This window comes from Quercus suber, unplaced genomic scaffold (assembly GCF_002906115.3).
Source record: "Quercus suber isolate HL8 unplaced genomic scaffold, Cork oak 2.0 scaffold_1003, whole genome shotgun sequence".
Lineage (NCBI taxonomy): Eukaryota > Viridiplantae > Streptophyta > Magnoliopsida > Fagales > Fagaceae > Quercus > Quercus suber.
In genome coordinates this window covers 149,859-165,807 of record NW_027070418.1, presented here as the reverse complement: position 1 = coordinate 165,807, position 15,949 = coordinate 149,859, and the positions used below count along the sequence as shown (strand labels likewise).

Below are 15,949 nucleotides of genomic sequence, written 5' to 3'. Positions count from 1 at the left end.
AATAAACAAAAAGTACTCTCCTTAAAGAAAAGATTTAAAGGGGCAGGTTTTCCACCTTGGCTAAAAAAATTGAATATCCTTTCATTATCTACATAGAGTGATTTGGATGAGTACTATATATTGATTTGCTTATTTGCTTATTATCGTTATTTGAATATGTGTGTCAGTGTGCGATTCGCCAAAATGCAGTCCTTTTTTTCAACCATGTCAAATGTACTTTAATTTTTTTTTTCTTTTATTTGGGAGAGGAAAATTTGAATAATAGATGTCTTCATTGAAAATTTCAGGAGTTGTTAACCTATTGAACTATAAGGCTCTTGGCTCAAATGCACTTAGTACATAGGATGGTTGTGACCTTTTATATGATAGTTGCCATCAATTTTTCTAAATACATAGGATGTATATTTCAAAGAGAAAAAAAAAAAAATTTACGTTTTGTGGATAATGAGGTTTGAATTTGTTTTGAGTTATTGTGGCAGGTGAAATACCACTTGAGATTGGCACACTTCAAAATCTGACAGAAGTAAGTTTAGCTAATAACAGCTTAGCTTATCAGATCCCATATGCAATCTTCAATAGCTCAAAGATTGAAGTCATTAGTTTATACATGAACCAGCTCTCAGGCCATCTTCCACCAATTATAGGCAATTGGCTTCCAAATCTTAAGGTGCTTTACCTATGGGGCAATGAACTAAAGGGAATAATCCCCAGTTCTATCTCAAATGCTTCTATGCTCGTTGAACTTGAGTTGGGTGCAAACTATTTCTCTGGCTCTATTCCTAATACTTTGGGAAATTTAAGGCATCTGGAGAGACTCAACTTAGTCAACAATAATTTGACTAGCAACTCTTCAACTCTAGAATTGAGTTTTCTTTCATCGTTGACAAACTGCGTAAATTTGACCAGTATAGTGTTAGCAGAAAACCCATTGAATGGAACCCTTCCAATTTCCATAGGAAATTTCTCTACTTCTTTGGAAGAATTTGTAGCATTTAATTGCAACATTAAGGGAATAATTCCAAGAGAGATTGGTAATTTAAGCAACTTGATGACCTTACACCTAGAAAACAATGAATTGGTTGGACCAATTCCATCTACGGTTGGAGGAATAAGAAACCTCCAAGGTTTGTATCTTCAACACAATAGATTGCAAAGATCTATACCAAATGGTATTTGTCAGTTGAGGAACCTGGATGAATTATTGTTAAACCATAATAAGCTCTTTGGACCAATTCCAACATGTTGGGGATATCTTTCTAAACTTCAAAAGTTGTACTTGAATTCCAACAAGTTGACTTCCATACCCTCATCCTTTTGGAGTCTTACAGAATTACTGCAAATAAACTTGTCCTCTAATTCTTTAAGTGGCTATCTGCCATTAGATGTTGGGAAATTGGAGCATGTAACACAAATAGACCTATCATGGAATAAACTATCAGGTGATATCCATGCTATTAGAGGCCTATATTCTTTGGTAAGCCTATCCTTAGCACATAACAAATTCCAGGGTTCTATTCCTCAATCATTTGATAATTTGATAAGCATGGAACACTTGGATCTCTCTGATAACAACTTCTCAGCAGAAATTCCCAAGTCTCTAATGAAACTCAAATGCCTTAAATATTTCAATGTGTCTTTCAATAGATTGCAAGGTGAAATTCCATTTGGGGGTGCTATTGCTCAATTCTCAGCTTCATCATTCATGGGAAATCAAGCATTATGTGGTCCACCCCAACTTAAAGTTCCACCTTGTGAAACAAGTAATGTTGAACAATCAACCACTGCAGTTATAGTAAGGTATATATTACCGGCAATGATTGCAATAATACTAGCATTATTCCTCACATTTGCTCTGCTGAGACACCAAAAGAGAGCCGCAAAACATAATGGTCAAGGAGATTTGTTAGCTCTAGCAACATGGAGAAGAATAACATATCTAGAACTTGAACAAGCAACAGATGGATTTAGCGAAAGTAATTTAGTTGGGAAAGGGAGTTTTGGCTCGGTGTACAGAGGGATGCTTTCAGATGGGACTAGTATTGCCGTAAAGGTGTTTAATTTGAATATAGAAGGAGGGTTTAAGAGTTTTAAAGCTGAATGTGATGTATTGTGCAGTATTCGCCAACGTAATCTTGTGAAAATCATCAGTAGTTGTAGTAGGATTGATTTTAAAGCCTTGGTACTAGAGTACATGCCCAAAGGGAGTCTTAAGAAGTGGTTGTACTCTCATAACCACTTCTTGGATATGACAGAAAGATTGAACATGATGATAGATGTTGCATCATCATTGGAGTATCTCCATCATGGTTCTCCTTTACCTGTTGTTCATTGTGATTTGAAGCCAAGCAATATTCTCCTAAACAAAGATATGGTTGCACATGTAAGTGACTTTGGCATTTCAAAATTCTTAGGCAATGAAGAATCTATAACACAAACCATGACATTGGCCACTATTGGTTACATGGCACCAGGTAATGTTTCTAGTTTACAACTGATCAATTTTATGTTTACAAAGACACACACACAAACGCAAAGTTGTCTTAGAAAAGTATTGAGCATTTTTTTATTATTTTATTTATCAAGGAAAGATATTGAATACTTTCTAACAATAAATTTCAATCAAACTTGTAGAGTATGGATCACAAGGGACCATTTCTACACGTGGTGATGTGTATAGTTATGGCATTTTGTTGATGGAAACATTCACAAGAAAGAGTCCCATAGATGAAATGTTTACCGAAGAAATGAGTCTAAAAGATTGGGTAAAACGGTCAATACCCCTTTCAGTAATTGAAGTTATAGATGCTAATTTGTTGAAGAGAGGTGAAGAGAATTTTAATGCTAAGCTGGATTGTATGTTGTCTGTTATGCAATTGGCTATGGATTGTTCAACAGAGGTACCTGAAGAGAGGTCAAACATGAAAGATGTCGTAACAATACTCAAGAACATCAAATTGAAGTTTCTAAAGGATGTTGGAGAAGATTGAGAATATAAAATTTGTTTGTAGTTTTTCCTTGTTTGTGCGCTTGACTAATTATATTTCGTAGATTATGCTACTCCCTAAAGTAGTACTGAAGGATGTAATTTACCTAATTATGTTTAACTATATATATTGGAGGCAATAATTTACCTAATCTATATATTACTAAAAGCTGAAGCGTAGTGTTTAATGTTGCTACGCTCACATTGAGCCACATCATTAGCCACGTCATCATTTTTTATTTCCAATTTTTGTTATATATATTTCTTAAACATTTTCTCATTTAAGATGACTTAAAAACTCCATTATTGAAAAATTTAAATATCTTTTAACCATTATTTTTATTATTAATTTTCTCAAACTCTCACTCCCTTTTACCTCTTTATCTCCCCACTACTTTCTTCCTTAATATCATCCTTTCTCTACCTTTTTGTTTTCCTTCATTTTGACTCTTCCTATTCTCAACATCTTACTATAAATTGGACATTTCTCTTTTCATTCTATGCATAGTTTTCTACACAAAAAAGGTTACCTCTCCCTCTCTCTCTCTCTCTCTCCCTCTCTCTCTTTCTCACTCTCAATTTGTTTTTCATTTTTTGTTTGATTTTTTATATATTTTCTTTTCATTGCATCAATCCTTTAGGTTGGTGAATTTTTGTGTTAATTAGAATTCTATTTTGGGTTCATGCAATTTAGTTTTGTATTTTAAGATGTTATCTTTTATATTCTATTTGATTAAATATTATCCTACTGCATTATACATATAGTACTATATAATAATATAATGTTATTATATTACATAGAATAACTTGGATAATTTGATGTTTACTGCTATATAGTTTATTTTTACTCTTTTTTTTCTCTTATCTTATTTTATTCAACATTTGAATCCAGTCACATCCTCCATACTAGGATGATCTTTAATAATATTCTTATATATGTTTATCTATTGGTTTGCTAACTGTTGATACTAATCACTTGCATTGTCTATTTATATACTAGTCGCAAACCCGCGCGTTGCGCGTGATAATTTTTAGATAAAATACTATTTTAGTCCCTAGACTTTATAAAGAGTTTTTTTTTTTTTTTACATAGTTTTATCATATTTTTCATAATCTTATCTATAACATTTTTTACCATTATCATATATTTATTGGTTGATGATTTGCATAACATAGACATTAAATAAGAGGTAGAACCATTCAATAATTTTTTTAAGTCATGGTGTATGAAGATTATGATTTATATATATATATATATATATATAATCCCTAGTTAGAATTTGATTAGTTTTAAGTTTAAATTTTATTATTATATTTAATTGTTGATTTTATTGCACTATAAAGTTTTCAATGTCTCTGTATAGTCATCTCTATTTTATTTTTTACTCCTCTTTACCACTTTTTATTTCCAAATAACAATTATTAATTAACATTCGATTTCATTTCTTTTTTTTCTTCCTTCATTTATTTTTTATTTTTATTTTATGTTCCTTTGCTAGTTGTAAATTTTATGATTATCAATAAGAAATAGATATCATGGATGGCTTAAATAGTTATAAATGTAGTTACGTTGGTGGTATGTTAAAAAGTCTTTTTTTTTTTTTCCCTTCTGAATTTTCAAGAAAATATGAAAGACATTTCTCTAGTTTGGTCTCAATCAATTAAGATATCCACAATATATTAACGGAAGTAATAATGAGCCTAATTTTTTTTTAATGTATGAAGTGGTTAGGTTAGTGGTATGTCAAAGGTTTAAAAAAAAATTAAAAATAATTCCAAGGAAATGTAAAAGGCCTTTTTTTGAAAAAAAGAAATTGTGACTTTTTGAATTGTAAAAATATGATTGTTTTAATTACCTTGCTTATAGATTTCATTATTAAGTTATAAACATCTAAATTAAAGTAGATGAATATATAAATACAAAATTATATGTAAAGTTACAACTGCATAAGATAAATATGTATATATATATTATATATATATTTTTTTTTATTCATGAATCATTATTTCATTGTTTACTTATAAATATCTAAATTAAAGTTTTTTTTTTTGAAAAAAAAAATCTAAATTAAAATATATGAATGTGTACAGGTAAAATTATATGAAAAATTAAAACTACCTAAGATGAACGTTTAACCACTTGTAGATGCGTGTTTTTGAAGACTAAAAGTATACACAATTGCCTTGCAAATCATCAAATTTGTTAGCTTTACAAAACATATATTTCATATTGCAAAAAACTTTACATGAACTCCTCTTTTATGACAAACTTTTTTTTTTCTTGCCGAAACAACTTAAGAATATTAAGACTTAAGTTAACACATGTGGTAGTTGTAAAACACGTCAGTGATATGAAATATAGAAAAAACATTTTTAGTAGATTGTAATATAAACATTTTTTCTCAATATTTTATGTAACTTTTCCCATAAGATCAATATTGTTGGCATCCTTTAAAGATGATACATAATATATGGGCCTAGACACATTCAAAGGGTGCTATCTAAATTATATGACCCTTTATCACACAAATATTTGATTCCCCTAATGTATGGTAAAGGAAGGCAGGTTTGTGTCTAGCCATTTTCTTGATTTGTGACGCATAATTTAATAAAAAAAAAAATTAAAAATAATTCCAAGGAAATGTAAAAGGCCTTTTTTTGAAAAAAGAAATTGTGACTTTTTGAATTGTAAAAATATGATTGTTTTAATTACCTTGCTTATAGATTTCATTATAAAGTAATAAACATCTAAATTAAAGTAGATGAATATATAAATACAAAATTATATGTAAAGTTACAACTGCATAAGATAAATATGTATAGATATATATATATATTATTATTCATGAATCATTATTTCATTGTTTACTTATAAATATCTAAATTAAAGTTTTTTTTTTTGAAAGAAAAATCTAAATTAAAATATATGAATGTGTACAGGTAAAATTATATGAAAAATTAAAACTACTTAAGATGAACGTTTAACCACTTGTAGATGTGTGTTTTTGAAGACTAAAAGTATACACAATTGCCTTGCAAATCATCAAATTTGTTAGCTTTACAAAACATATATTTCATATTGCAAAAAACTTTACATGAACTCCTCTTTTATGACAAACTTTTTTTTTTTCTTCTTGTCGAAACAACTTAAGAATATTAAGACTTAAGTTAACACATGTGGTAGTTGTAAAACACGTCAATGATATGAAATATAGAAAAAACATTTTTAGTAGATTGTAATATAAATATTTTTTTTCTCAATATTTTATGTAACTTTTCCCATAAGATCAATATTGTTGGCATCCTTTAAAGATGATATATAATATATAGGCCTAGACACATTCAAAGGGTGCTATCTAAATTATATGACCCTTTATCACACAAATATATTGATTCTCCTAATGTATGGTAAAGGAAAACAGGTTTGTGTCTAGCCATTTTCTTGATTTGTGCCGCATAATTTAATAGTATGGAGGATGTAACTGAATTCAAATGTTGAATAAAATAAGATAAGAGAAAAAAAGAGTAAAAATAAACTATATAGCAATAAATATCAAATTATCCAAGTTATTCTATGTAATATAATAACATTATATTATTATATAGTACTATATGTATAATGCAGTAGGATAATATTTAATCAAATAGAATATAAAAGATAACATCTTAAAATACAAAACTAAATTGCATAAACCCAAAATAGAATTCTAATTAACACAAAAATTCATCAACCTAAAGGATTGATGCAATGAAAATAAAATATAAAAAAAAAAATCAAACAAAAAATGAAAAACAAATTGAGAGAGAGAGAGAGGTAACCTTTTTTGTGTAGAAAACTATGCATAGAATGAAAAGAGAAATGTTAAATTTATAGTAAGATGTTGAGAATAAGAAGAGTCAAAATAAAGGAAAACAAAAAGGTAGAGAAAGAATGATATTAAGAAAGAAAGTAGTGGGGAGATAAAGAGGTACAAGGGAGGGAGAGTTTTGGAAAATTAATAATAAAAATAATGGTTCAAAGATATTTAAATTTTTCAATAATAGAGTTTTTAAGTCATCTTAAATGAGAAAATGTTTAAGAAATATATAAAACAAAAATTGGAAATAAAAAATGATGACGTGGCTAATGATGTGGCTCAATGTGAGCATAGCGACATTAAACACTACGCTTCAGCTTTTAGTAATATATAGATTTCAATAACCAAATATCAACAATATCTCACTCTCTCTCTTAAAAGAAGCATATAGTTAAAACTATTTAAGGCATTTAATTAAAACTAGGAACCAGATACAAACTGATCAAAACACACCCAGCTGCATCTAAATTAAGTAAAAACAAAACATCTACTATGGAGTCTGAAATTTTTTAAAAAAATTACAGAGAGCAGCCCTTCTAGCAAGGGGCATCAGCACATTTATTTACTTCTCCAAAACAATGCTAAATTTGGAGCATAGGAATCTCCCTTAGGCCAGCCTTACAATCACTGACCAAGGCACCAATACCATTTGGGTGGCCATCATTCTTTTCCAGGAGGTCCACAACTAACTGGGCATCCAAATCAGTGATCACAGCAGGGATTTTTAGAGATATGCATAGTTTGATTCCGTCCCCTGAAGCCCACAGCTCCGCTGCAACACTGGTGGTAAGCCCAATAGCTCTAGCATAGCCTTTGATCCATTCTCCCTTGTCATTCCGAATCAAACCTCTAACTCCTGCCAAACCAGGATTGCCAAGAGATGATCCATCTNGTAATATCCTAATACCTCAAAACCCCTACTCTTATTAGGCTTCCGACACATCTTGTCATCTCTCTTTCCAAGCACAGAAGATGAATAAATTAAATCCATAAACCCACCCAACGAGTCCAACTCCCAATCTTGTACCGACCTGGAAAAATGAAGATCCCAATGCTTCACCCCATTGTTGAATTGCAGTAAACCTGCAATGGAAGAATCTCTATCCCGACTTATCAAAAATAACTTTGGGAACTCCTTTAGAGGGGAATCCCCACACCACAAGTCATATATATACATGTCAAGACCAGAAATATCGGGAAAATGTAGCAAATCTAAAATCAGCAAAAAAGCAACGAGAAGGAGAAGAGGCAGTATAAATGAAGAAAAGAGAAAGCAATATACAAAGGAAAAAACAAACAGAGGATTGTGATTTAATTTACATAGGAAAAGTACATGTATGGATAGCATAAAATAAATGAACACGCATTCAACAAAACTAATCCTATCTACACTAGCCACACTTTTGAGCGCATGTTCTGTGCATTTTTTAATATAAACGGCAGAAGCACATATGGTAATACCAATGTAGCCAACACCAGCCTCCCCAAGAGGACATCAATAAATAAGAAGACAACGAACCTTCAAAGCAGTGGAAAGGCCAAAACTGTTAATTATGACTAATAGAAATATCTTACCAACTGAAAAATAAATATATAGTGCGTGCATGAGATTTCATACAAGAACACATATCAAGATCTCATTTACAACTGTATATTTTAAAAATAATCATGTAGTTACATAAGTGCAGGGAGGGTGAGAGATAAAGGTCAAACCTCCTTTGTCCCAGGAGTTCGATGATTTCCAGCATTACCAGCACACTGTACTCGAGGAACCAAGAACTGGTAATTATTACGGATCCATATGGGAATGGCAACAGAAAGGCATGCAACCATTAGTGGAACAGTCAAAGACAATCCAAGAAGAACTGAAGATTTGCTGCAAAACAAACACAGATATCAATCAAAACAGCTAATAAAACAGCCACATCAAAAATGAAAAGAAACAAAAGTTTTTTACTTCAGATTTTAAATACAAATCACTCATCAAAATTGATTCATGAATATAAGGAGGATGAGAAAGAATCTGATTAAGAAAATGTTCTTAGTAATCATATTGCATTTCTGTATTGTCTTTTTTGTAAGTTTGAACCTATGATCTACCCCAATCACTTAATAACATATACAATTATAATTTAGTTGTTTGAGTTCCTAGACAAATATTAGATGTCTGGGTACAGATGAATCACTCTTTCTTCACTTCAAGACCTAAATACTTTTTTTTATAAGTACTTCAAGACCTAAATACAAAAAACATATGTAAACTAGCCAGTATAAAGTGACCATTAACCAACTGATAAATTATGGTAGTCCCAAAAGTTCAAGCTGATAATCAAAGGGTAAAATTAATGATTTTGATCACTTAACCATTAATCCAACACTGCCCCACATATGTGGGCCTAAATTCCAGCTCAATAAGTAGTGCCCAACAAGTGGAAATTTTAACCATTTAAGTGGAAGGTAGAGTGGAGACAAGATTCAAGGTCCATTTGAGAACAGCTTATCTAGCTTTTTGCGGAAACCTTTTTTATTTAAGCGTGCAAAAGTATAATTGTACCTTGAAAAAGTGAGAAAAAGCGGACAAAAGTGAAGTTTTAAAAAGCTTTACATAAAAATTAAAAGCTAAAAACTAAAGCTTAAAGCTAATACCAAACTCACCCTCAAACTCGAGTTCACCTACTTTTATACCATCAATCCCAAAGACTTAAGCTAATAGGAAAGCGTATTAACCATTATTCTAAAACTCCCATGCTACCATATAGCTAGTAGCCTAGTACAATGGGGTGATTGGGAAATTAGAACTCTCACGGTTCTCACTCAAGCCAAAAAGTGTTGTTGTTACTTGACCTAGGCTAAAGATGGAAAGACCACTAAAACGTGTAAGAAATAGAACCATGGAAACATCTAATAAGGAAGAAAAAGATTGAGTCTAACCCCTCCCCCCCGCCCCCCAAAAACAAAAAATAGTTAGATGCATATGTAAAGGTGCAGCAAGCCCCATTCCGAACGCATTTTATCAACTACATGATCCTTTTTGGCCACTCTGCTCAACCTCAAGCCACATGCGGTGCCTTCAACTATCTTCCTCACTTACTTGTCTATCTTTTTGGCCATCCTCTATCCATGTGGTGCCTTTACCAATCTTAATCAAGCATGACCAATTAACCATAATTGTTATAGACATACATCTCCCTAACTGCACACCCTGCGGTATATCATAGAACGTAGCCTCCTAACAAGTTCTTCCATTTAGTATGGTTTTTATCCATAGGACACACCATTCAATGATGCACTTCTAATTTAATCATTCTTCTCTATCAACCTCACTTTTATATACCTCTACTTTATATGTAAACCAACAACAACAAAGCCTTGGTCCCAAATTTTTGGGGTCAAACTATGAATCCTCAATAGATTAGTCAGGATAGGCCACAGGTATTTATATGTAAACCATAAATAAAAATTAAAAAGGATGCTGATGAGTATTATGCATCTTTCCTTCAGCTGTACCATCTTTTGCAAAAATTACAACAGAGAATCAATCTTGAAGTCCAGCTGGATTGGCAATATTTCTACTGTGACTAAATAATTTCTTCATTATTGTTGTGTTTCTCCTTGAGTGATAAAATACTGTCACAAATTCAAACACCATACATTTTTTTTTTAATAGGTAACAAAAAACTTTATTAAAAAAGAAGCCAACCCGAGTACATTGGGGATGTACTATGGGGGCAAAAATCAAGAACCATACATGAAAGGGAACTCCACTACAATTCCTGCAGTCTTTTCATTGATTCACCATGCATTGTGACAATGGCCTAAGCATTGATAGAGGCCACTCAATGAACATACTACACAACCATCTAGAACCTATTGCTGTTATAATCTCATATATGATGAAGTGTATGTAAGATAATCAATTAAGCTGATAAACAATCAAATTCAAAAATGCTGCATTAAAGCTCGATTTCGGAACTAAATAACTATGAAAATGGAGGATTCATTTTGTTCACATTGATAACCATGTGAACAAAATTTAATATTTTTAAAAATGAAAAATGAAAGCAAATTATATGCTAATTAAAAAAGGCAAGCAAATTTTGGATGTCAGGATCTGCTAAAATCAGTCAACCATTCAAAGGAACCTCTAAAACAGTTGTATAAATTCACAGAATCATTATGTTTATACATCAAAGGATATGCGCTTCATTAAACATTATCAGCACGGTAGAAAGAACTCGAACAGATAACAATGATCTATTGAAACATATGGACCATACCTCAGGAAAGAAAGCAACAGTCCAACGCAGGTGCTGAGTAGCCAAGCAATAAAGCCATACTGCAAAAAATTGCAAAATAGAGATAAAACACCCAATAATGCTATTAGAAATAGCTTGTAATGGATACTAATGCACAAAGTTAAACGCATTCTTAAATTACATATTGCAATAGATAGCTTTTTTAAGTATTAGAGTTAGAAGTAACAATTAGCTTTATGATGGAGATAAACTATTTGGTACAGGAATTTGCAACTGAACTACCATATTTATAAAGTCACCTTAGATTAGAGATGGAGTAAGTGGTAGTGCCAGCCTTTGTTAAAAGGCTTTTACTCTGTGTAGGAAAGCTGGGTTAAAGAAAAAAAATTAAGTATGCAAAATGCTTGTAGGCTCATAGCAGCTTTTCTCCTACATATTCCTTTATTTAGATAAGCACTTTCATTCAACTTACAGAAAACAACTGATCAGAAAGACAAGCAAGTAGGCTTCCTTCAAGAACGAACAGTTTATTCATTTTTACAGGTTAATTACAAGACTATATACATATCCAACTCAACTTCAAAGACTTCCACACTGCAGAAAATTCAACTGTAACCACTTCCAACATAAAAACCACCATATTTCCATATCCAATACATGCACTCATACCTTGCGGGGTTTCAATGTCATGCCCACATCTTCCACTTGAAGTGATCGTAGGAAAGCCATGATTGAACATACAACTGGAGAGAGCAGCAGCACCGCAAAGCCAAATTCAAACTACAAACGCAACATTTCCACCAAATATCTAAATGAGGTGAAACAATGTCATACCAAAAACACCTCTAAAGTATAAAAACCCATTTAGTTCCCACCATCAAACTGGAATGATTTAAAAACCCAGCAGACGGCCACCAAATAAAATGAAAATTAGTCGAAGGAAGAGAGATCCTACTACCTGTTGGTGTGTAGCATTAATGATTTTGATGGTCTTTGGACGAAAAATTGTCACAATGATTGTTTCAAGAATGAAGACAAAACTAAAAAGAACCCACGCTCGCTCTGGAGTACCTGCTACATGGTGTAATACAAGTCTAGACAATTGAAGCCATTTTTCAAGCCCACGAAGTCTCAGCTCTTCTGACAAAGAAATTTGGTGGGGCATAGCATTGTCAACACTGTTTGAGTCAATTGCAGTGATGTCAGTGTTGTCACGATGATCCCTATCTGCATCCAAACTACTCCTCTGTAGCAATGCCAATATAGTTGGATCCAAGTTCTTCTCCTTCAACATCATGGCAAAATTAGGATCCAATCCTTATCTTGCAATAAGTTAGTCAATTCTAGGTCACCTTGCCTTGCCCTTCTTTTCAACATAGATGTAATCCTAGGGTCATTCAGCCTTTCTTGGAAGGCAAGAGCTAAATAGTCTAACGCTTGTTGATTTGCAGAAGTTGAAGCACTAGACTCACATCCTTGGCTTTCGAGCCCACTACTAGAACAAACCATCAAGGAGCTAGTGTGATCAACATTTTTATCAGCACACGACATCCCTATCTCAGCCTCTTGAATGACAGAACAACAGGAACTGCTGCGTAATGCTAAACTTGGCCTTCCACTATCTATGCTATTATCACTGTTTATTCCCTCTTGTGAACTAGCTGTTCGACACAGGACAGCATTATTCCAGGAACCACCATCAACTGTGCATTGTGCCATACTTCTGCCACTTGCTTCAATTACATTACCAAGGTTACCCACTTCAACACTACTACTGCATTTCATACTTGAGCCACAACCTTCAGAAGAGCTAGATGAACTGTTCTGTTCCTTTTTACGAAATCCCTCTCTTAGACGAATCACTGCGCTCTGTAAGGCATCCCTCCTAGCTGCCAATGGATTCGTAGCTGATAAATGACGAGAAACTGCAGCCCCCAATAGAAAAGATGCTACAACGGCATAACTAACACAATGCCCCAAGTACCTAAAATGAAGAAGAAAATACAATGACTGTGACAACAATGACAAAAACCAGTGACATTACAATTGATGCTTGAGATTAGAAAGTCTATAACAAACCAGTAATGCACTCCAAAGCAAATTAGAAAAACCCAAGATGTGCCAGCTACAAACAATGCTGCAACACGACTGTTAAGAAGCTTAAAGCCATACAGGCATGCGCCCATATACCAATCTACATAACAACAAATGCATTTGAATAAATTAGCACCATAATAAGTAATAACATCTTGTCGTTGAAGCAAATACAGTAATACAAATTGCCAATTACATACTAATAGAGTGATTAAAAACATACCAAGAATGATAACTGCAGCTGATGTAATGGCTCCCAGCCAATGTGCCTCCTTTGCTGTTACACCATACAAGATGGAGTACACAAGAAGTACCATAAGTGAGCCGAGGTAGAGAAGTCCGAGATGTGAAGCCCTATAAATACAAAGCAAAAAAATTAAAATATGGAAGACAATGGAACAAGATTCAAGATGAAGAATAAAATTCAGATATATCAACTATGCACCATAATTGTCAAGTAGAAATTGAAGCAAGGTTAAACTGCATATTCGGTCTTCAATATTTGATCTTTGTTAAAATCATCCTTATTCTTTAAAAATTGTTTAAATCTAGTCCCTATACATTCAAAATTGTTTCAAAAAGGCCATTATCATCGTTTGATTGATGGAAATGCTGATGTGACAAAGAAAATTCATGCCATGTCATCAAAGTGATCACAGTTTCACAAATTCTATTTATTACGTCAGAATTTTCCATCCATCAGATGATGGTAAGGACCCTTTTTTTTATAAGTAATAATGGTAAGGACCTTGTTAAAACATTTTAAAGTATAAGGATGATTTTGAAACAAATGTCAAAGGTTGAGGACCAAATATGCAATTTAAGCTTTAAACAGGTAAAAATCTAACACCCAATCTAATTTTAGAACAACCACACCCTCCCTTCCCAGAAAGAGAGAAGAAACATGTCAACCTCAATGAAGTACAATAATAATACCTACTCTATACTGCACAAATCCCCATTTTCAGCTCGTCTACATTGACCCATGAAGAAGGTTGTGAAACAAATTATGCAACTATTTAAATCACAACCTTAAAGAACCTTGCCATCCTAGTAATAACCAACAGCTATCAACAATATGAAGATCCAGCAACAGCTGATTAAATATAATAGCTAAACTTCAGCACAAAAATAATGACTTGCCTACAAGATTGACGAGGATACAATTCACTGGGGTTTGGTGGCTCTGGTAAACAAGCCACAGGACCAACTTCTATACAATCAGAATAAGCAAATTTGAATGCCCGCTGCACATATTCGTCCACATCCAAGCCATTTCCTGTATAGTAGGGAAGAAAGTTGTTAAGAAAAATAATAGCAGCAACTACAAGATTCATGCCTTGAGTAATTCAAAGTACCACAGTGCAATTATACCCCTGTAATCACGTAAGTGAAGAAACAAGCATCAGGATGAGAAATTACAAGGCTTACCATTAAATACCAATCTGCAAATAAAGAGCATGTTGATTGCCAAGGCAATTGCTGATACACCAAAGAAGAACCAGAAGGTGAATATCTCTCAGATGCACTTGAACTAGCTGTAACATACACAGCACAAAGTTCATATGCACAGAGTAGGAAGACAGCCAGAAGAAGTAGAATAGCAACAGCCCCTGCTAAAGCAAAAAGGAGGAAGTTAAATGCATGGATAAAGTCCACTTTAAAAGCCTGTGTGTGTGTGTGCAAACATGTTAAGACACACTATAAATCTTTTTTTTTTTTTTTAAGACATACTATAAATCTATAACAGAAATTATTCCCCCACCCTCTATCCTTCATGCTCCCTATCAGCATTGAAAAGAAAGCTTAACAACAAAATTAGAGATAATAACAACAAGATAGAAACAAATCTATGCCAATGAGCTCTAGCTCGAATGGCACCTCATTCCCTAGTAAGACTAAGGTGGAAGGTGAGGTCATGGGTTCAAGACCCACCGGGATCATAACTTACCTATAAAATAAAAGAGAGAGTGAGAGAGATAGAAATAAATCTATTTAACAAAATAAAATATAACCTCCCATCAACCATTACTCAAAGAACACATTTTTACAACAATTAACAAAGAAAATTCTCTGCTTGCTCGTTTTATCCATTCTTTCATTTCCCTTTTTCTTAATAGGTTGCTCCACCCACCAATCATCCTTGTTAATTTCCCTATTATCCGTTTTCTTCTGCCTTTCTCATTCTTTCTTCTTCCTAATCTATCCCTCTTTGTATCCACACCTCAAAATTTAAACCATAATCAACAAATAATAAAATAGTAAGTAGTTGGTCCTTAATAGTATGTTTTTCTCTAAATACTTAAGGCAGTATGTTCACCTTGTCTTACCCACTATGAATCTATAAAAGTTCAAATATGCCATCTGAGGTGGGCTTTCTTACCACACTTTATTTGAAAGTGTAAGGATCCATTCCACTCATGTTCAGAAAGCTTTTGCAAGCTTTCATAATCACTTTGCCATCGCTATTTCATATGCTTTCTGTTTTTCAAGTTGGAAAGAGACCACTCTGAGCAGACAAATTATAGTCAAGCAGCTGGACTATAAACTACCAAAATTTAAGAGTGTAGCCACCATTACTGTGCTAGATCTAGATCCTAATTCCTAACTCCAAAAGTTAATTTTTTAACCCCCATGGACATAATCTATGGGGAAATCATTACAGGTAAACTTTTTTTTATTGATAAGCTACACATACCTGATGGGCCTTGAACCCATGAGCTTACCTTCCTGCTCTTACAATGGAGAGAAAGTGCCAT

The 15,949-nt window shown here is 33.0% G+C and overlaps 1 protein-coding gene and 1 pseudogene across 1 annotated transcript; one reads left to right on the top strand and one right to left on the bottom strand.

The window, feature by feature from the left end:
* The first annotated feature begins 265 nt into the window (after window positions 1-265).
* LOC111982939 (LRR receptor-like serine/threonine-protein kinase EFR) lies at window positions 266-2,987 on the top strand. The gene is made up of 3 exons (XM_065768836.1): window positions 266-335; window positions 480-2,471; window positions 2,632-2,987. Exons 1-3 carry the CDS (start codon window positions 266-268, stop codon window positions 2,985-2,987), a joined length of 2,418 nt encoding a protein of 805 aa, XP_065624908.1.
* Window positions 2,988-8,123: 5,136 nt separating this feature from the next.
* Window positions 8,124-15,949, bottom strand: LOC112006414 (calpain-type cysteine protease DEK1-like; annotated as a pseudogene).

Excerpts from the sequence above, each read along its gene's own strand:
- LOC111982939 (XM_065768836.1), top strand. The coding sequence starts at position 266 with ATGTCTTCATTGAAAATTTCAGGAGTTGTTAACCTATTGAACTATAAG. Across the intron at positions 336-479 it reads TCTTGGCTCAAATGCACTTA|GTGAAATACCACTTGAGATT; the intron begins GTACATAGGATG and ends TTATTGTGGCAG. Across the intron at positions 2,472-2,631 it reads TATTGGTTACATGGCACCAG|AGTATGGATCACAAGGGACC; the intron begins GTAATGTTTCTA and ends TCAAACTTGTAG.